The 22,685-nt window shown below is 36.8% G+C and overlaps 1 protein-coding gene across 1 annotated transcript in view; it reads left to right on the top strand.

Annotated features, from left to right (window-relative positions):
• LOC123864422 overlaps positions 1–22,685 on the top strand; it is a 77,696-nt gene that overhangs the window by 1,465 nt on the left and 53,546 nt on the right. Inside the window, exon 2 of the mRNA XM_045904837.1 lies at positions 12,785–12,969. Within this exon, the coding sequence (XP_045760793.1) occupies positions 12,785–12,969 (185 nt within the window). The remainder of the gene's footprint in view (positions 1–12,784; positions 12,970–22,685) is intronic.

Below are 22,685 nucleotides of genomic sequence, written 5' to 3' on the forward strand. Positions count from 1 at the left end.
GGTTAAAAAGTAGCCTATGTAGGGGGCCTTAGTAGCAAAGGTGTACCGGAGACTTTGTCTGTGTCGGTGTTAGCTGGCGGGCGTGCTCTGCCTTTTTGGAGTGTTTTTTTTGTTAAAACTGACTGGAAAGCGCTCTAAGGGGGTGCCGTGCGTATGTCGGCGAGCGCCGTCACAGACGGGGTCCAATACTTGTATAGTTTATCTAACTTGTTACAAATAACTACAAACTTGACATTGGCTAATCTTTGTAAAGCCAGACGAGAGAGAAAAAAAAAGCCGTACCGCCAAGCGATTTAGCGTTCCGGTACGATGCCTTGTAGAAACCAAAAGAGTATGGGTTTAATGAAAACTGCCTAACCACTTCCAGGTGAGCCCGCTTCCATCTTGGACTGCATCAACACTTACCATAGATTGCACTCAAGGGCTAACTTGTATCTGAATTTTTTTTAAATGCAAAAAGCGTGCCATAACATGATGTGACAGTCAAATTACGAAAAATAAATTTCAATCAATCATTTCTGCATTATAAGGCAAGGTAAACGGACGAGAAATCTTAAATCCTTTACATTTCTAGTCAGTTCGAGGCTCTGATATCGAATAGGTAGGTAGGTAGGTACCTACTGCAGTCTGCGACTGCAATGCAACGTTAATTTTTAAGGCCACTTCAAAAAATGAGTGACTGTTTCTTGCATGACTAATGACTTGGTTTCTTGTTTTGTGTTGTTTACTGTATGAATTTGAAAACGTCAAAAATGCACCCAAGAACCCTCTAGTTCAATACAAAGCGAATCTTTGCCTTTAGCTCTTGTAAATCACACTAATATTATAAAGGCGAAAGTTTGTGTGTATGTGTGTGTGTGTGTGTGTGTATGTTTGTTACTCCTTCACGCAAAAGTACTACACGGATTTGGCTGAAATTTGAAATGGAGATAGATAATATTCTGGATTAGCACATAGGCTACTTTTTATCCCGGAAAATCAAAGAGTTCCCACGGGATTTCGAAAAACCTAAATCCACGCGGGCGAAGTCGCGGGCATCGGCTAGTATATTATAGTTTTTTGAGTTTTACCCGACTATGCGGCAGCAAAGATAGTTATGTTATTATTTTTCACGCCTATCTGGGATACACGGCACACGCCTTTTTTGTATGTGGGATTCTGATCTTTATACTCTCGAAGCATGTCAAAATCCAAATGGCTGGATGGATTTTAATTACTGAGGCGTTTACCGATTCGTCTTACCTAAGTTTTGATCTGTAAAATCAAAATGGCGGCCATATATAATCCAGAGACGAAAAAGATTGCTTTAACTAGTAATTAACGAATCTAATACCAAAATCAAAAATTGGACCGAAATATTCGAATCTACATATATTTTTATTGCAATAGGTGTTCTGAGTGATTAATTTTGATTTTTAGTGTACTATGTAGAGACGGTTTACGTCAACCTCAAAACGTACTTATTCATAAAGGTCATAAAGATATGTTAGGTATGTGTAATTTTTAGGGTTTCGTACCTCAAAAGGAAAAACGGAATCCTTGTAGGATCACTTTGTTGTCTGTCTGTCTGTCTGTCCGTCGTGTCTGTCAAGAAACCTATAGGGTACTTCCCGTTGACCTAGAATCATGAAATTTGGTAGAAAGGTAGGTCTTATAGCACAAGTACAGAAATAAATCTGAAAACCGCGAATTTGTGGTTAAGTACATCATTTAAAAAAAAATGTGTTTCAATTTTCAAAGTAAGATAACTATACCAAGTGGGGTATCATATGAAAGGGCTTTACCTGTACATCCTAAAACAGATATTTATTTATTTTTATGTATATAGTTTTTGATTTATCATGCAAAATGTTGGAAAAATACCCGAGTACGGAACCCTCAGTGCGCGAGTCTGACTCGCACTTGGCCGGTTTTTTTTTGCTTCCAATAACGCACACATACCGCCCACGGACCAATCGTTTCGTAACGGCCAAGATAAAGCCTGCTAGCTAGGCTACGTAATGATTTCCAACTGTTCGATTTTCATTAATGGCAAAGTCGTTTGATATCGTTATTTTGTACCGGTTATTGGCTGGTACCGGTTTTATTAAATTCTTTTTTGATGCCATTAAGGCAAAAGGTCTCATATAATTTACTTAAAAAAACATATTTTAGGATGAACAGGTTTTAATTATTTTTTTTTATGTTTTTGGAACAGTAAAATTTTCTTGAATATTGTCTTTCCTTTCCTCGTTTATTATAACGCTGAAACGTGGACGTTAACAAGCCAAAAATGTATGTTTGGGCTACTTTTTATCCCGGAAAACCATAAAGTTACCATGAGATTTTTAGAAACCTCAATTCACGCGAAATCGCTGGCATCATTAAGTAAATTCATATTTATCTGTGGAACAGATTTCCACTTTCCACCTGGGCGAAACTACTAGTTGAGGCTAAAAATAGAAAAGGAATACAAATCCATGTTAGTTTATCATACCCGCAGGCATAATGAGCGATTAGTACTCGCCGATAAATTGACTAATTTCGCTCGTAATAGAGGTCATTACGTAAGTATGTGTGTGTGTGTGTGTGTGCGGTGTAGTAACGCAATTAACGCTGGAGGTAGGTAATGGATCGAGGAGAACGGGAACTGATACGGTCCGCTTCCTTTGACAGGACTATAAACAACTAAGTACACGACACGCACGACAGGTTGAGATGGCAACCGGGTTGGGGACCCGCACACTCGCACGGCCCCCGCGCTAATCCGTTGCGGGTTAGCGCGGGTGACGTGCGGGGCCACCTCAACCGTGCTACTAGGTACTTATGATTTTGTTCGGGCTGTCAGTCAGGGCTATCACCTTCTAAGCCTTTTATTGGGCATCAATGATCTTGATGGCTCCACTTCTTAAATCCTACCTTGGGTAAGGATCAACCCTACCAAAGGAAATCTCTTAAAGTGTCTTACAGATGGGACTTTCCATTCCATCAGCCTGTATGTGTCCATTGCTGGACATAGGCCTTTTCAAGAGCGCGCCACCAAAAACGGTTCATCGCCTTCCTCATCCACCCGCTCCCCGCCACCTTCTTCAGGTCATCGGTCTGGGACTATGTGGGACTAATAGGGAAGGCGGCACTATTAAAGCTCCCTTATCACAGTTTCCACTTTTTTGATAGGGTGGGCCAAATCAAGAATACAATGCTCGTATTATTGAAAGCTGTGATAAAGGAGCTTGGTTTTGAACAATACGAACTTTGCATTCTTCAAATAAGAATATTTTTAATTTTTCATTTTGCAATAAAGTTTAGGCAAGCATTCAAATCGATATCATTCGTAGGGAAATAAGCAGTTGTGATGGATAAACAGACGGACAGATGGACGGACGAAGTCTCACCATGAGGGTTTCTTTATCACCATTTTGGTAAGGAAGTCTAGACACAGATATTATAAAAACAAATTGGTATTTTACGTGGTAGTGCAGACAGACTGTCTGGTACATTAGTAATGAAGTCTTGAAACGAATTCAACTTTCATTTTGGCAACAGAATTTTTTTAGTTAGGGTTGTCATTTTCCGGCAATTTTTTTTTTTACGTAAACTGTCAACCTGCTGCAACCTTGTTTCAGTGAAACCTGGGTATACCTAGGGTAGAGCTTATAGTGGTTTTGGCTAGGCGTTGGCATATTTAAGGTCTTATAATCGTATTTAAAAAAAATAAAAATTATATTTGAGATTTCAAGATGCCAATCCCCTCGCAAGGTATCATTAACTACATAACAAAGCTTACTTATCTACCTATTACCAAAAACCTGTTTCTATATTGACAAGTTAAATAAATGATTTACATGTCTTACGTCATATTATGTAGAGTTTACATATGCGCGTGATTTTTGAGTAAGACGTATAAATTAGAAGATTAAACATTTTCTTATAAGGCCCGGCGCGTTGACGGGCCTGGGCGGTGTCCCTACCAATAATAGCTTCTAAAATATCAGTCTATTGAAACTGTGCGGTGGACAACCCTGAGAGAAAATAATATTATTAGTACCGTACATAGTCATCACTCATCAGCCCCTATATTATGAAACTTACCTATTTGCCTACAACTTTCTAAACAGTGTATTTATTTATAGCCAACGTTATGTGCTAAATTCGGTCATCAACATTTCTACAATCTTTAAACTAAGTACATTGTTAGGTCAAAAAATAAATAATGTTTTATTTTCCGTAGGAAAAATTGGGAAAAGTAAATTATACTATGTACCTATTTCATTCAAAAGGTAGATAGTTATGTAGGTATGAAATCCTTATACTAGCTGAGAAAAGAACAGAAAATCCTGAAAAGGCTCAACAGGCTTTCATCAAACATAGCCAAGGTCCATCGGGACTATGCATGCTTCCGAATTTAAAAAATCGCATTAAAATCAGTCCATCCATAATGATCCTTACGATGCCACATATTATAAACAAAGCGGTCAAACTTATCATAACACCGGTGTCTTAGCTTTTAAAATTTAAGAGGGCTCTCTCCGTCACTCGCTTCATACAAACGTAGTTCCAATTTCATTTGAATATTAAGCAACCAAAGTCCATGAAATTTTGCAGACATAATATTCTAGAAACTAATATCTATGTCTGTGGTTTTCCAGATTTCTGTAAAAATATTCGGTTTCAAAGTTACGCGGTCTTAAAAATTTACATACAAATCTTTGAGCCCCTGTAATTTTAAAACTACATATTTTTAGAAAAATCTAAAACACCACAGACACAGATATTAGTTTCTAGAATATGTCTGCAAAATTTTATGGACTTTGGTTGCTTAATATTCAAATGAAATTTGAACTACGATTGTATGAAGCGAGTGACGGAGAGAGCCCTGTTCATGTCCAGTAGGTAAATACGAGTTAAATTCTGATCTGACTTGGCTTAGTGTAAAATTAAAGATTCTGTTTACTCGGAGTGACGAGGTCAATTATTGTGGAGTTCTAGGCCACTTTTTATTAATGAAAATGATCTCAGATGAACTGGGAAGGCCAGTTTTGTGAATGGCCATCGACACGCAGTAGTTTATTGAAATATATCATCACATCACACTAATATTATAAAAGCGAAAGGTTGTATGTGCGTGTGTATGTTTCTTATTCTTTCAAAAGGAAAGAGGAAAACTTATATCCACGCGGATGAAGTCGCGGTTATCACTTATCATCTAGTATCGAGCATTAATTGTCTACGTGTGGGTACGTGTGTGTGTGATGTTACTCTTTCAAACAAAAGCTACTGGACGGATTTGGCTGGGAATGGAGATAGCTTATACCCTGACTTGACACATAGGCTACTTTTATCCCGGCAAATGAAAGAGGAAAACCTATATCCACGCGGATGAAGTCGCGGTTATCACTTATCATCTAGTATTGAGTATTAATTGGCTACGTGTGGGTACGTGTTCGTGTGTTGTTACTCTTTCAAGCAAAAGCTACTGGACGGATTTGGCTGAAATTTGGAAAAGAGATAGCTTATACCCTGACTTGACACATAGGCTACTTTTATCCCGGCAAATGAAAGAGGAAAACCTATATCCACGCGGATGAAGTCGCGGTTATCACTTATCATCTAGTATTGAGTATTAATTGGCTACGTGTGGGTACGTGTGCGTGTGATGTACTCTTTCAAGCAAAAGCTACGACGGATTTGGCTGAAATATAGGCGCCTATAATTTGGCGGTTATAGCTCGCAACATCAAAAAGTTATCGTGAGATTTTAAAAAACCTGTATCTACGTGGATGAAGTCGTAGATAATATCATCTAGTTATTTCTAAAACCGTGCTGCTCAAATTGTGTTAATATGTTTTTCTACGAGTAAATAACAGAGTCGTTGCAAAATTTAGCTGCGTATTAAATTGTTTCCAAGTAACTGGCTATTGAGAGCGCCTCCGTTCCCATGTGAAGATTCTCAAGGCTCGGCGGCGGGACAGTTACTTAGGTCGTCTTACTTCTTGGGCTAACCGTTTCTTGGCACACTTGGTGACGCGGAACTGGCTTACTTATCTAATTGGAAGATTGATTTGGTAAAATCTTAATCTAAATAAAAAAAAAAATTAGGTAAATTAATTAATTACTTATAAAGAAAAAGTAAATTAAAAATTTATAACACCCCCGACAAGTGAAGGTTACAATAACTAGAAAAAGCTGATAACTTTCAAACGGCTGAACCGATTTTCTTTGATGATAGCTAAGAACACTCTCGATCAAGCCACCTTTCAAACAAAAAAAAACTAAATTAAAATCGGTTCATTCGTTTAGGCGCTACGATGCCACAGACAGATACACAGATACACAGATATACACATCAAACTTATAACACCCCTCTTTTTGGGTCGGGGGTTAATAAAAGGAAAAACTGACTGACTGACTGACTGATCTATCAACGCACAGCTCAAGCTACTGGACTGCTCGGGCTGTTTCGCATGCAGATAGCTACTATGATGTAGATATCCACTGAGAAAGGATTTTTGAAAATTTAACTTCTAAGGGGGTGAAGTAAGGGTTTGAAACTTTTTAAGTTTCTATTAGTATGGATTAGGTACCTACATAGTACGGACGGTATTTCATGGTTTTTCACTAGGCACGTCAAATGGTTGCATTTGGTAAGAGAAGTTTCCCTAGTTTAGTTTTTACGTTACCAGATAAAATAAGAATTAAATGAAATGTACGAGAATGATAAGAGAAAGATTTATGTCGTTACTCAATACACGCGTGACATCGATTAGTACACGTGCTATGACTCTATTTGGTAATATGCTTATGTAAGTTCATGTGACAGCATCTTTTTAGAATTCCATACCCAAAGGGTGTCAAAGAGACCTTATTACCTCCGCTGTCCGTCTGTCTGTCTGTCTGTCAATTGGTGCCTGGTGGACTTCGACCGCCCGTTATGCCAGATCTTTTTTCCATGCACATGTAAACTGTGGAACCGAGTCCCTTCGTCGGTGTTCCCACTAGATTTCAACGTAGGGTTATTCAAGAGGTGGATGAACAAATTCCTGAAAGGCCGGTAACGCATTGGCAGTTCCAGTAGCGGTCCCTCTGGTGCTGCAAATCTTACATCAGGTGTTGCTCGTTTTGCTCGCTATTTTTAACCCCCGACCCAAAAAGAGGGGTGTTATAAGTTTGACCTGTGTATCTATGTATCTGTGTATCTGTCTGTGGCATCGTAGCTCCTAAACTAATGAACCGATTTTAATTTAGTTTTTTGTTTGAATGGTGGCTTGATCGAGAGTGATCTTAGCTATAATTGAATAAAATCGGTTCAGCCGTTTGAAAGTTATCAGCTCTTTTCTAGTTACTGTAACCTTCACTTGTCGGGGGTGTTATAAATTTTTAAATTACCCTTGTTATATTAAAAAATTAATAAACTATCTAAAATGCAAAGATACTGCACGTCAATCGCTAATCGCGTGTCTGTCAACGTGTAGTGATTCATATGATTAGTAACGCGGCATCCATTTTAATCGAGAATCGAGGAGGCTGGAGCATGTGCAGAAACGTGCCTTGTTTACGTGATTGCGATTCTTGTGGTGACTTGAGTGATTAAATAAAAGGAAGGTAGACTGAGTAATTATTAGTTAATGTTGTTATGATAATTGTGTGCGCGTGCCATTCTTCGAGGAAAACGAGCCCTGTCTGTCCGTTCCTTGATTTGCATTTCCACGATGTGCATAAGGCGACGGAGAGAGCTATGCTTGGAGTTAACCGACATAGCTCAACGGGTTGCGAAATTGAAGCACGCTGAAGTGGCAATGGCAGGGCACATCGTTCGAAAACCTATGGTCCTCCCTCACCTTTCCACCATCGTACCGCCAGGCATCGTCAAGGTCTGCATCCTTCTTCTTCTTCTTCTCTCTGGGCTGGTTTCCGCACTTAAACGTTTCCGTCTGTTGGTCTGCATCCATACGTAGTCGAAATTCCTCGAACACGAACGAAGCGATTTGCTTCCTCTTTTCTAATGCGAACCGCTAGAATGTGGAACGCCCTTCCGGCATCAGTTTTCCTTTCCACCTATAATATGGGTACCTTCAAGTCAAGAGTGAATAGGCAACTTCTAGGCAAGCGCGCTCCATCTTAGGCTGCATCATCACTTGCTAGCGAGTCTGATTGCAGCCAAGCGCTAGTCTATATAATTAAAAAAAAAAAAATAGAGTTATAACACCGCCGGAAAGCGCAGCGATTCGGAAGATCCCTCACTAGTGACTAGGTAGACAGACGATATCAAATGAGTTGCAAGGAGCCGCTGGATTCAGGCGGCGCAAGACTTTCTCTACAAGAGACATCCAGCAGTGAACATCTATCGCTTGATAATGAAGACGAAATATTGATGTTCGCTAGGCTTTGTCGTATCAGAAAGCTCAAAAAAAGTTTATAGTCCATTGAAATCTTTCAAATATAATAAAGAAAGGCAGGTACGAAAGGTACGAAATGAAATCAGAAGTAAGTAAATAATAGGTATAGCGAAAGAAGCAGCCAGTCATGGTAGTGGTTATAGAGAGAGAGCGAACGAAGGCCAGACCTTCATTATTTTATAAAAGCTGAAAGTTTCTCTGCGTGTGGACCTCTCTCTCCAACACAGGGAAAAACGATCAGCGATTATGAAGTTTGGATCATGGTGACTTTGTGAAAACTTCATAGTCGCTGATTGTACTTCTCTGTGTTGGGGACAATATTACGCAGAGAAACCTTCAGCTTTTATTAAATAACGAAGGTATGGGCCCTAGCTGGCTCTTGGTCCATTACTGGCGTCAGCGCGTCGCATAGCAACTTTCTGTTAACCAAGAAACATGTCGGATGGCTTACGTAAAGCTGGGCTATAAATAGATTAGCTAACGTAACTAGTCGAGGTGCAGTTTAACGGAAAATAGTTAATGGATACAAGCTATTTTTTACCAATTACAGAAAAAAGAAAAATCTACTAACTTACCTACCTACTTATACCCAATGCCGAATTTCAGTACCTATCACACTTAATATTATAAAGGAGAAAGTTTGTATCTGTGTGTGTGTGTGTGTGTATATTTGTTACTCCTTCACGCAAAAACTACTGGACGGATTGGGCTGAGAATGGAGATAGATTATACCCTGGATTAGCACATAGGCTACTTTGTATCCCGGAAAATCAAAAAGTTCCCACGGGAATTTTAAAAAACCTACATCCACGCGAATGAAGTCGCGGGCATCAGCTAGTATTTAATAAAAAATGTTTAGGTACCAATTTATTAGCATTACGATATGTATAGCAAGCTATTTTGATGATTTAAAATTAATATGACACTGCACTGCACATCAAGTTGTAAGCAAAAAGTGCAAAAACAAGTACCTACATAGCTCGCATTTTTTTAGGGTTCAGTACTTCAAAAGGAAGTAACATAGGTAGGTACATAATTAAAAAAAACTGCCTTCCAAAACCACTGCAAACAAAAAAAAATCGTTTCTAGGAGGTAGTGGTCTTATAGAACATCTGTTCTGTGACTTCGGTGGCCCCTCCAGTTTCTCTGATATCTCTTTGAATGGCGTAACTCTACCTGTCTGCTTAAATTATTACAACAATGTGTAAACAGCGAATGGAAAAAAGAGAAGAGGACGACCAAAGAAAAGGTGGATGGATTGCGTGAAAGAGGATATGCGTATAAAAAGGGTAGATGATAAGTTGATGGATGACAGAAGAGAGTGGAAGAGGAAGTCATGTTGTGCCGACCCCCCACGTAGCATGGGATAAGGGCTGGAAGAAGAAGAAGAGTGGTCTTATAGCACAAATAAAGGGAAAAATTCGAAAACGGTAAATTTGCGGTTCCATGGCAAGAAAAATTAAGTAAAGATTTGTTTCCGAAGTATTTAGTTCTAAATCACATCAAGAAGGCGTTAACTTACTTTCTTGTACGATAATGCGGAACCCTTCGTGTGCGAGTCCGACTCGCACTTGACCAGTCTTTTTGTTTGGAATGGTCTAGTGCATAGTAGGCACTACATTGAGGTCATTGGTGTCATTATAAATGTTGAATGTAATTTTCATACAAAAGTAACTTTTTAAAAGGTTACATACAAAACAAGTAAGATAATAAAGACGAGTTTTTACCTAGCTTTATATTTATTTCGAAAACGAGGAAGTTCAATTCGTATTGTTTTTATTGCGTAGCAGAATGAAGCATAACTCCGGTAGTCTGTGTATCGATTTATCAATATTCCTTTGTGTATAAAGCTTCATTTACGCCAGAGCAACATAGTGCGACATTGCTGCATGCCACAGGGCCGCCTGAAATGTATAGTGCGTTTCATCGCATAGTACCTATGGCGTTATGTTGGCTCCCCTGTCCGTTGGGTGGTCATTGGCAGCATATTGGCATGAGAAGACGCAGATTTTGTTTATTTTCATTTGATTTTCATTTCATTCATTCAGGAAAATCAAATGAAAATAAACAAAATCTGCGTCTTCTTATGCAAATATGGTGCCAATGACTTGGACAGACAGGGGAGCCAACATAACGCCATAGGTACTATTCGATGAAACGCACTATAGTAAGAATCGTCGGCAGACTGTAGATGTACGAGTAGGTGTGGAATAGCCATCCGGCGTTCGTATTTTCTGCCAAATACATTCAAAGCAAGAGTGAATCTTGGCACCTTCTAGACAAGCGCGCTCTACCCTAGCCCAAATCATTGCTCTGTTTCTCAGGCATGATTGTCATCAAGGGCAAGCCTTTCTCACGATTTAAAAAACCTACCGTGATATTCCAATTTCCATTTCTACAGAACAACAATATTGTAGTGTCGGCATTAAAAAAAGAGTGTCACATGCGGCATAATGCCGCTGTATTCATGTTTCCATTATTATTCCATGTTGTTGCTTCAACGTAAAACGATATCACACGAGTAGATAGATACCTACCTACTCTTTATTTTAGTATGCATTAAAACTTAACTACTTAATATGTACCTATTTAATAATAACCTTAATTAAATGGTGGTGGTGGCGTGGTAAATTATTTGACGATTCAAAAGCACTTGTAAAAGTTTATTTGAATAAAAATCTATTCTATTCTATTCTATTCTATTAATGATAACGTCTTAAAAAAAGTTAAAAAAATCGTAAAGTTTACCGGTTTCTATGCAACTAATATTATTACAAGTTATGTTTTGTTCGTCATTTTGTAGAATTCTTAAAATATTTATCTACTTATCCTATTTCGAATACATATTTAACTTGTGGTTATATTATTAAGCATCGGGTTTTTGAAACAATGGGTAATATTGATGACATTTTTAATACCTTTTGCGGTTAAAAATAGTAGATAATGACTGTAATATACCGTGATTGCTTTAATTGTTCTTAATAAAATTGTCATATAACGAGATATCTTAGTTAAATACCGTAACTTTGTATTCACATAATAAGTAACTACAATTAATCATGCATCTATAAATATAAAATAAATAAATACTTAAATAAAAGTAAATAGTGAAACAAATGACAATCATTGCCTACCTACTAGGTTGCTACAATATAATATACAGGATGTTTGGTAATTAGTATATATAAAGACGACACGTACCCATGCTACTTTAATCTGATAAATACAATGATGAAGTATAATGACGAAATAAAATTATAAAAATTTGCATACAAAATTTAAAAAAAAATCAAAGTTTTCATGACCCTAACGTGCCCTAACTCACTGAGATCGTTGGCCATCTTTAGATAGGCCATCGTACGTATCGTCATTATATACTAATTACCAAACACCCTGTATGAAACTAATAGTAATAAAAATACACGCGTTCGGGTACATATGAAAGTGCTAAAAAGTAAAACCTACTTATCCTATTAAGTTTATACCAGACTAAGAGATAACTTGAACTAAGTTTACGAATATGTAAAATGTAAATAAGTACATAATAGCTAATGATAATATACCAAGTTTTTTGTATACTTAATTTGTACGAAATATTCTAGGCAGGTGATAAAAATAGCCACAGACGTGGGAACGGTATTTGTTGACTTCTAACTCGTTTTGCCATTATAGTTAATAAAATAAAAATATGTTAATGTGGTGAACGCATCGCGAATACTACTTTTATATAAGTGTAAATTAAAAGTTTATAACACACCCGACAAATGAAGGTTGCAGTAACTAGAAAAGAGCTGATAACTTTCAAACGGCTGAACCGATTTTCCTGGATTATAGCTAAGAAAACTCTCGATCAAGCCAAGCCACCTTTCAAACAAAAAAAAACTAAATTAAAATCGATTCATTAGTTTAGGAGCTACGATGCCACAGACAGATACAAAGATACATAGATACACACGTCAAACTTATAACGTCCCTCTTTTTGGGTCGGGGGTTAAAAAAAGGTAAGTAAATAGGTAGTAAGTACCTACCTAATCAAAGAGGCTCGATTGATTTTTAGTATAGAACATTAAACAAGTGGGAAATAATTTTAACGTATGAAAAATGGTGGATTTGTGATAAAGAAATTAAGAAATTAGTTCTAGTATCGACTAATTTGTGAGAATAGTCGATTAATTTCTTAAACTGCACCCTTTCAAGTAAAGATTTTTATATAAACCTGTGAGGATGATACTGCTATTGTCGCAATTAAAAAACCATAAGCCTACGTTGTCTTACGTTGTCGTATTAATTTACAAATTGCGAAAAACCAAATTAAATTTGGATTTCGCGGGCAGGCCCGCCTCATACCACTTAAACCACACGAAATAAGTTTAAAATCATCCATTTCTGATGTGTTATTTTGTCCCCAGCATACTCCTCAAGCCTACTATGCGGGCGCACCAAAGAGGTGGAGGTGGGCAACAACATCGGCGCAGGCGCAGCGCTGGCGCTGACGCTGCTGCGACCTCCCTCCTCCAACTCTACCAGCCCCTGCCAGCTGAGGCTCAACGCGCCGGACGCAGCTGCATTCACTGTCCGACTTATTGATGTTAAGGTAAGCACTATCCATACTATCCATACTTAATATTACAAATACGAAAGTGTGTCTGTCTGTCCGTCTGTTACCTTTTCACGGCCCAACAGTTTAACCAATTCTGACATTTTTAGCAGAGAGAAATTCTTACAGTTTCTTACAGAGTTAGCTTATATCCCGGGGACAGACATAGGCTACTTTTTATCCTGGAAACTCAAGGAGTTCCCACGGGATTCCTAGAGACCCATCCGCTGAACCATTTTGTATGAAATTTAGTACCGAGGTAGCTTACCTCCCTGTAATTGACATAGGCAACTTTTGATCCCGGAAAATCAAACAGTTCCCGCGTGATAATTAAAACCTAAATCCACGCGGACGAAGTCGCGGGCATCCTCTAGTTTTATTTAGATCAACGGTAGAAAAACCCAGATCTAAGTGTACAGGTACAGGGGACAAACGGCGTGAAGCTACGAGTACTTTGTTCTATGGTTTTATACTATCTAGAGATTATGTACTTAAAATAAAGAAATCCTGTGGCCCTGGCGCGACAGGTTAACAGTTACAGATCGCAATCACCCTGATTGGCAGCCTTTACTATTGACTACAATGCATTGTTACAACAAGAATACCATAAATTCAACCATTCACAACAATTGAGATTGTAATAATTAATGGATGCAGCTTTTACCTACTGCAATGCACTGCTACCTTCTGTATTCTGAGACTGCTACTAGAGAGCAAAATTCTAGTTCTGAAATGAAATGAAATGAAAATTTATTTGCTGAATATCAGTTGTTAAGTTCAAAATTATAACTAAGTAGCGACCTTCATATTCTACTTCATAAGCATGCCAATATTTAATACTCATCAGGAATAATCCGTACAAGTAATCCTAGTTCTAAAAACCAGTTAGCGACTTGGATCAACGTTGCATAACCTCACCACTATCTATAGCGTGTTATTGTTTTTTCAAATGGTAAAACAAGCTAAAAATTCAGTTCTAGCTTATCAAGCTGCACTGTAACTTGAGCTATGCAGCTGCAATCGCAATCCGCAGTGGCATGAATTATGACTGGCGTGATTTTGCGCCAAGTAGGTGAAGGTGGGCCGGAAACTTAAGTCAGTAGTAAATCGCGAAATAACTGGTGTAAAATAACAATTATTAAGTACTAGCTGATACCCGCGACTTCGTTCGCATGGATGTAGGTTTTTTAGAATTCCCGTGGGAAGTCTTCGATTTTCCGGGATAAAAAGTAGCCTATGTGCTAATCCAGGGTATAATCTATCTCCATTCTAAATTTTTAGCCCAATCCGTCCAGTAGTTTTTGCGTGAAGAAGTAACAAACATACACACACACACACACATACAAACTTTCTCCTTTATAATATTAGTGTGATTTGTTACAATATTTAAATGATTGATCATTCAGCTTTTTAAGTTGTAGGTAAGTATACCTATAGCTTGTATAAAATTGCAACAATCTAAGTACTAGTAGGGATATTTTTCCTAAAATTATTTTTCTTTGTCGCCTGGTTAAAACAGTTGAAGGTATAAAGGTTAGGTATAGCTGTGATACCCTAGGGATTAAGAGTTAATTCGGCTTCGTATTCAGAGAGTTCGGGATTCGATCCCTGGCACGCATTTCTAGCTTTTCGGAATGATGTGTGTTTGAAACAATTAAATAGCACATAACGGTAAATGATTAAATATCGTGAGGAAACCTGCACGCCTGCTCCAAGAGTGCGTAATGTTCTCAAAGGTTTATGAAGCCTGTTAATCCGCACAAGGCCAGCGTGATTGTCTGTGGCCTAAACCCTTTACATCCTGAATGGAGACCGGTACCCATTCCATCCATCTATCATCCATTCATCCATAAAAAAATTTAATTCTCTATTAGCCTCTTTTAATTTCTCATTTTTTTATTCCTCCATCCTGGATAATAGAAATTTTTCTAGGGGGATATAACGTCATGAAACAGAATAGCCATCTCAACTATTAATTGAATAGTTTCGAAGTTTAGGGACATGGGTAGGGCTTTGTTGAGTGATTAATTGAGGGCACGGTAATTAATTTCTGTCATAGATTGTAAATGCTCTATAATTAATACAATCTAGAACAACAGCTTAGGTATTAAATTCAATAGGTAATCGATGCCATATTCGGTATTCTTACCTATTACAAATATCGATTACTATTCGTATATCGTACCTACTGACAAAAAATTGCTACTTCGGTGTCCGCTCAAATTAAAACGGCAAGTGAAGGTAACTAGAAAAGAGCTGATAACTTTCAAACGGCTGAACCGAATTTCTTGGATTATAGCTAAGAACACTCTCGATCAAGCCACTTTTCAAATAAAAAAACTAAATTAAAATCGGTTCATTAGTTTAGGAGCTACGATGCCACAGACAGATACACAAATACACACATCAAACTTATAACACCCGTCTTTTTGGGTCGGGGTTTAAATAGATCACATCATACTAATATTATAAAGGGGAAAGTTTGTATGTGTGTGTGTGTGTGTGTGTGTATGTTTGTTACTCCTTCACGCAAAAACTCCTGGACGGATTTGGCTGAAATTTGGAATGGAGATAGATAATATCCTGGATTAGCACATAGGCTACTTTTTATCCCAGAAAATCAAAGAGTTCCCACGGGATTTCAAAAAACCTAAATCCACGCGGGCGAAGTCGCGGGCATCGGCTAGTAAATCATATATTTGTTCAAAACAATTAGTATGTCTACCAAATACATAAAGTTTGTTTACATTATCATAACTACTGCCTGCCCAATATTAAGTACGGTTTTTTTCTTAGATAGAGAAAGATTTAGGATATAATCGGCTAAAAAAGCAAATTTTAATAAAATGAGGCCACTAAAAATTATGAAATAAAAAATTGGCACCACAAGTTTTTAACCACTAGGCTGGGTTCTTTTTCTAAGCCACTAACTAGGCTGTCGCCGCTTTTTAACCCCCGACCCAAAAAGAGGGGCGTTATAAGTTTGACGTGTGTATCTGTGTATCTGTCTGTGGCATCGATTGAACCGATTTTAATTTAATTTTTTTTGTTTGAAAGGTGGCTTGATCGAGAGTGTTCTTAGCTATCATCCAAGAAAATCGGTTCAGCCGTTTGAAAGTTATCAGCTTTTTTCTAGTTACTGTAACCTTCACTTGTCGGGGTGTTATAAATTTTTAATTTATTTACACTTGTGTTTGCATAATACATATTATTTACTTACGTGTTATTTACCGATCGGTATTAACATAGGTATTATACATCACATGCTCCAAGTCTGAGCATGATAAAATAATTAGTGATGTTCACGCATCACGATAGGTAATGTAACTAATTCTTATCTTCCTGCAGTTGTTTAGGTTTTAAATGCCTTCATAGTTACAATAATTTACATAGCTATTTACGTGCCGGTCTTATAAATAAGGTATTAATTAGCTAACACACAAGAGAACAGGGATTTGTAGTTCTAAATATTTAGTCCTAGTCCAAAAATATTTAGAAGCTCTAAATAGAGCCCTCGTAAACTAAGGAATTCATTACAATATATCACAATATTATATTATTTAGGTATGTTAATATGCTCTAAATTGGGTACTTTCACAAAATAGACAGTTCCTGTAACGGTTGAAACGAAACAATAAAACTGCGGACTGGCCCGTTTCATACAAAATATCACCATAGGTAATTTCCTATGGACCATTTGGAGAGCCATAAATCTTTTGTTTCGCGAGATGGTTAATAAGGTACTATTTGCATAATCCGTTTGTAGAACTGAACTCGTTTGTAGCAATGAGGAAGTGCCTTAATGGCCACATAGCAGCAACAATGTCACATAATGGCCACATAGCAGCAATAATGTCACATATTGGTCACATAGCAGTAATGGGTTGTGGACAATAGGAAAATCACACTTTGAAGCGTCTTTGCCGTGTCATTTCGATTTGTCACGTTCGATTTTCTGATGATCCTATTTTTGTAAATCTTGCCACTGCAAGATATACAAAAACATGATCGTCTTACTTAGACGATTGCGATATACCCACTTACTACATATATTGTATTGAATACCTATGGAGGGCGATGATAGCTAGCTTAAGGGGCAAGCGACGGGTCTGCCCGCGAAATTCAAATTTAATTTGGTTTTTCGTAATTTGTAAATTAAAACGACAATCTAGGCTTATGGCACTTTAATTGCGGCAATGGCGGTATCATCCTCACAGGTTTATATAAAAATCTTTACTTGAAAGGGTCCAGTTTAACCAATTAGCCCTAGTGTCAACTAATTTGTGAGACTTAGTCGATACTAGCGCTAATTTCTTAAACCTAGAGATGCGATTCTTTCAAATACGATTATAAAATTAACTAAATTAAATTAATTATGAAATTGGAATTGTGTTTTCAGTAACCTAATTGAAAAGACATTTGAGATTATTATGAAGTAAAGCTTGGCATGCAGTATGCATGGAGTTGTTAATTTTTAAATTTTCTAGTTTCTTATAAAGTTTATTAACGCACGAAATTACCTTAAAAGCCCTGAAATAGAGATATTTCGAAGGCCATAACTTTTGAAATGAATAAAACAATATGTTAATTGTTTTCAGGGATAGATAATGAAGAGATAAATCAATATATAGCTGAGTTGTAGATTCTAGAACAACAAAGAATAGAATAATAGGTATAATACGTTTGTATGGAGAAGCGCGTAAGAAGCAGTTTTCCATTATGGAGTGTTCCCCCTTCTTAGATACATTTATTCAAATAGATACTTTCTAATTAAATAAACCTTGAGATTCATTAAATAAACAGTGAATCAAGCTATCTTATCACATGTTCTACATAAATAATGATAAATTCAATCAGGTGATTTCCATGGTAATTAATACCGTCGCTTTTAGAAGACATCTGCGAGAGATGCATTAAGTAGGCACATGAGTCATTTTAAACTCCTTACTTGCGTAGGTGCATGTTTAATTAACTACATCTCAGAATACTTGTTCTGTATTCTGAGATTCGTATTTGCTTAGACTGTACAAGATAAAATCTTAAAATAGTTCTTGGGCGACCGTTTGTGCTGCTTTTAATAATTTAAATAAACTAATTGCAAACATTGCAAATAAAAGAATCGATTCTTCTACAAAGAGATGTTGAGATACAACAGTATTTAATTTACACTAATCTAAAGAAAATAATATTTTCTTTAGTAAAAAAAAAAATTCAAAAGAAAAATAAAACCGACTTCAAAAACCAAAAACACTAAAAAGTAGAAAACTTAAAAGAAAGAAGACTTCATACCTAGGTACATTACATGTGTAGCTAAACAAAAGTTATTTTCTACTTTTTAGTGTTTTTGGTTTTTGAAGTCGGTTTTATTTTTCTTTTGAAAATTTTTTATTTCACAATTTTTAGTGGCCCCACTGTACTATAATATGCTTTGCCCAGTTAAAACCCTACTGTTTACTAAGCTATTACAGTGATCGCGAGCAATTTGCTCTTATCCATTGAGGAGTTCTGTTCTCCATCTCCGAAGATATTCATCAGATCTTCACCAAATTTATATGGGACCACCTGCACAGTATACCCTTTCAAACAAAAAAAAAATTTCCAAATCGGTCCAGGGGTCTTTGAGTAATCGGGGACCATACATAAAAAATAAAAATAAAAATAAAAAAAGATCCCGACGAATTGAGAACCTCCTCCTTTTTTGGAAGTCGGTTAAAAATAGGTAGCAAACGAGCAGGCGGGTCACCTGATGTTAAGTAATTACCGCCGTCTATGAACATTTGCAGCACCAGAGGAACCGACCGATGCGTTGGATATCCTTGGATATTATAAAGAATTTTGTAAATTAGTATCTAGCAGAGAAAGAATTTTCAAAAAGGATTATTATCCGTTTTGAAAATTCTTTCTCTGCTAGATAGCTACATTATCCCCGAGTGCTAGGTATAAGCAATTAATTATCACGCAGACAAAATACAACGTGGGTGAAGTACAGTAGCAAAAGCTAGTATAGCTATATACCTACTTAAATCCATACTAATATTATAAATGCGAAAGTGTGTCTGTCTGTCTGCTACGTTTTCACGGCCCAACCACTGAACCGGTTTTGATGAAATTTGGTACAGACATGGGACACATCCCGGGGAAGGACATAGGCTACTTTTTATCCCGGAAAATCAAAGAGTTCCTATGGGATTTTAAACCAAAATCCACGCGGGCGTAGCCGCATGCATCCTCTAGTAATAATTATAATGATACCAGTTTATGCCCTCAGTCCAATTCCCAATAGTTTCAGCTGTGCGTTGATAGATCAGCCAGTCTGACTACTTATAGAAAAACTTATAGAAAAAATATACTATACTTACAACACTTATAGAAAAAAAGTTCAATGATCAATATGCCGGGGTCAGTGGCTTAGTCAGCCCATTAGACCAATAGACGGTTTACCTAAATGAGGCGCTGACCTTGCGTTGTCGTGACTTCTTTAATATTGACGACTGCTGAGTGCTGGGTGTGTCAGGTTCATACTGAACCTTGGCAGATGACAGCTTTATTACTTGAACTCATGGCTAACGACAATAATCCACATTCGTCACCGAACCTCAGAATGCAGGTTTCCTCACGATGTTTGTCTTCACGTTATATTATAGCAAGAGATGTATTTTAATCGCTTAAAAACGCACATAAATCTGAAAAGTTAGAAGAGCATGCTAGAATAGAAGAACCCAGCTCCCTATAAGAGGTCGAGATTTCACATTATTAATTCACGTAACTCATAAATTATTTCAATGAATCCGACGATTTAAAATTCTATGCTTTCAACCCATATCATGAATGATATTTTTTTAGTCTGGAAATTATTTTAATTAAAATAATCCTGTATAAGTAGATATTACAAGTACATAATTATTGTTAAAACAATATAAATTCATTAAATTTCCGAAAATGAATGAAATTTTCGAGCCAGTAAAATATGTGTATAATATTATACGAGTATGTATGAGTATCCATATTTTTTTGCCTCAGCAATAATGGTACCTATAGTTACAAGTGTAAATTAAAAAATAACACCCCCGACAAGTGACAAGTTACAGTAACTAGAAAAGAGCTGATAACTTTCAAACGGCTGAACCGAATTTCTTGGATTATAGCTAAGAACACTCTCGATTAAGCCTAACAATCAAACAAAAAAACCTAAATTAAAATCGGTTCATTAGTTTAGGAGCTACGACGCGACAGACAGATACACAGATACAAAGATACACACGTCAAACTTATAACAGCCCTCTTTTTGGGTCGGGGGTTAAAAAAAATGTGATATTCATACGTCATTCTGCCAATATCACGTTTTTACCTGTCAACATAATTAGGTCTATTTAGGATCCCATTGGTACCTTTCAGGTACAGAACACTAAAATAAGGATAAAATAGACATATTTACCGGACTTTGGACCTCTTAATTTTTTTATACTTATTATAAATCGTATTTTGTATATTCGTTGCCTACTTGAAATACTTAGTAGTGCCTAGCTAATAATAATAGTTTCAGGGCCGGAAAGCGCCCTTATTTCCGCTTGGAACTACAATACACGCCAACCTTGTTACAAAATGCGGTGAACGCACGAAGGGACCGAGGGGACCTTGTCCTAATTCTGTAGGAAACGCTTTCTTTATTAACCCCCGCCCCAAAAAGTGGGGTGTTATAAGTTTGACGTGTGTATCTGTGTATCTGTCTGTGGCATCGTAGCTCCTAAACTAATGAACCGATTTTAATTTAGTTTGTTTTTATTTGAAAGGTAGCTTGATCGAGAGTGTTCTTAGCTATAATCCAAGAAAATTGGTTCAGCCGTTTGGAAGTTATCAGCTCTTTTCTAGTTATTACTGTAACCTGAAGGTTGTCGGGGGTGTTATAAATTTTTAATTTACACTTGTTTTACATTAAACGATACCCGGGACTTCGTCGGTGTGTATAAAGCCTGCAGGAAATCTTTTATTTTCCTGATTAAAAAGTAATCTATTTCAGTTTCCAGGATGCAAGTTATCTCTTTACCAAACATAAAAATCCCCTGGAAAAGCTTTGATTTTACAGGATAAAAAGTAGCCTACGTCCGCCCCCGGTATATAATCTAACTCTGTAAAGCTCATTTCAAACTAAGAAATATAATATAATATTATATATTAGATCATGACGTATAAATTAATATCGCTCACCCTACTGTGGAATGGAACTGTTCCACTGAGATGTAATCTATATTACATCCCAAAAGGTTTTTATATTCCATAGTCTGAAATAAGCTTAAACTTTTCCGTCAAAATCGGTGGATGAGCCGTGAAAAACTAGCAGGCAGACTCACAGACAGAGCTGAGACACACTTTCAGATTTAGAACATTAGTATGGATTTAGAGGATTTACCCCATTAGTTATGACGACCCGCGATTGCTTTTTTTTCGAAAATCATGCTTACAATATTATGCCATGATTATATTAGTATCTAACTGCAATATAATCGCTTACTAGTGGAGTGAGCTACGATTCAAATCCATATTCTTATTGTCATTTATTTACTTTGTATTCGAATACCTCAATAGCTCAACGGTTATAGGAGCGGACTGAAAACCGAAAGGTTGCAGGTTCAAACCCCATCCGTTGCACTATTGTTGTACCCACTCCTAGCACAAGCTTAGCGCTTAGTTGGAGGGGAAAGGGGAATGTTAGTTATGATTAAAAAATTACTAATATTCTTTAAAAAAAAATACGAATACGTGTTCGCCCTAGATTGTATCGTATTTAAATTGTAAGCATTATTCGCCTAGTGGCAATTTAAAACAAAAGATAATTTGTAATATCAGTATTAAGAAATAATAAAACTTATATTATTGAGACATTAATGAATAACACAAACTGTGAATTAGTGATTCATTAATGATTTTATAATAGAATGTGTAATAATTACTAATTCCTTATCTAAGGTTGAAATGGCCGTTTCCCTTTAAATCGACGTTTTATCCGTTTTATCATTAAAAAAATGTTCTTGAAACGTAACAAAGGCGACGTAACTTTAGTTACACTGTAGTTGCGTATTAATTACATAAAATACTTACTGTAATAATAATTAGGGTTGTTATTTTATTTAGTTTTTTTGTATTTTAATAATTATTTGTATTTGTTAGTTTATTGTAATTATGAAATAGAATTTTCCGGGGTTCTCTCGTGATCCGTTCAATATTAAGATAATCTGTCATTCTTGGTCAACTGTAACATATCTAGAAGTGTTCTGAGTTAAGAGTTAATCGGCAATAAAAGCCAAGGCAAAAATTAAAAGGCAAGAAAACTTAAGACGACCAAAAATACCTGACCTGACGGTTACTAAAATGAGTTTGAAATGTGAAATATTGTTTCTACATCGTCATGTAAAAACAAATAAATCATTTGATTTCGTTTCATTTCATAGATCACTGATAAAATTACCCGGATTCTACTTCACAGTTAGTTTTCCAGTGAGAGGCAACCCTAGCCGCGATGGTACCTAGTCGGGAGGTACTGAACGTGACACCCGACCGCAGCGTGCACTGTTTGCAGTTTCATGTAATTTTCTTTAATCCTACACTATCATGTAACCATGGACGTATTAATAACGGAAAAGTTGCGAGGAGAAGCCCTTCAATTACTTTATTATTCAAGAATCGTCACAGTTTAGCAATCAAACAGTTTAGGAATG

Source organism: Maniola jurtina, chromosome 4, assembly GCF_905333055.1.
Source record: "Maniola jurtina chromosome 4, ilManJurt1.1, whole genome shotgun sequence".
Lineage (NCBI taxonomy): Eukaryota > Metazoa > Arthropoda > Insecta > Lepidoptera > Nymphalidae > Maniola > Maniola jurtina.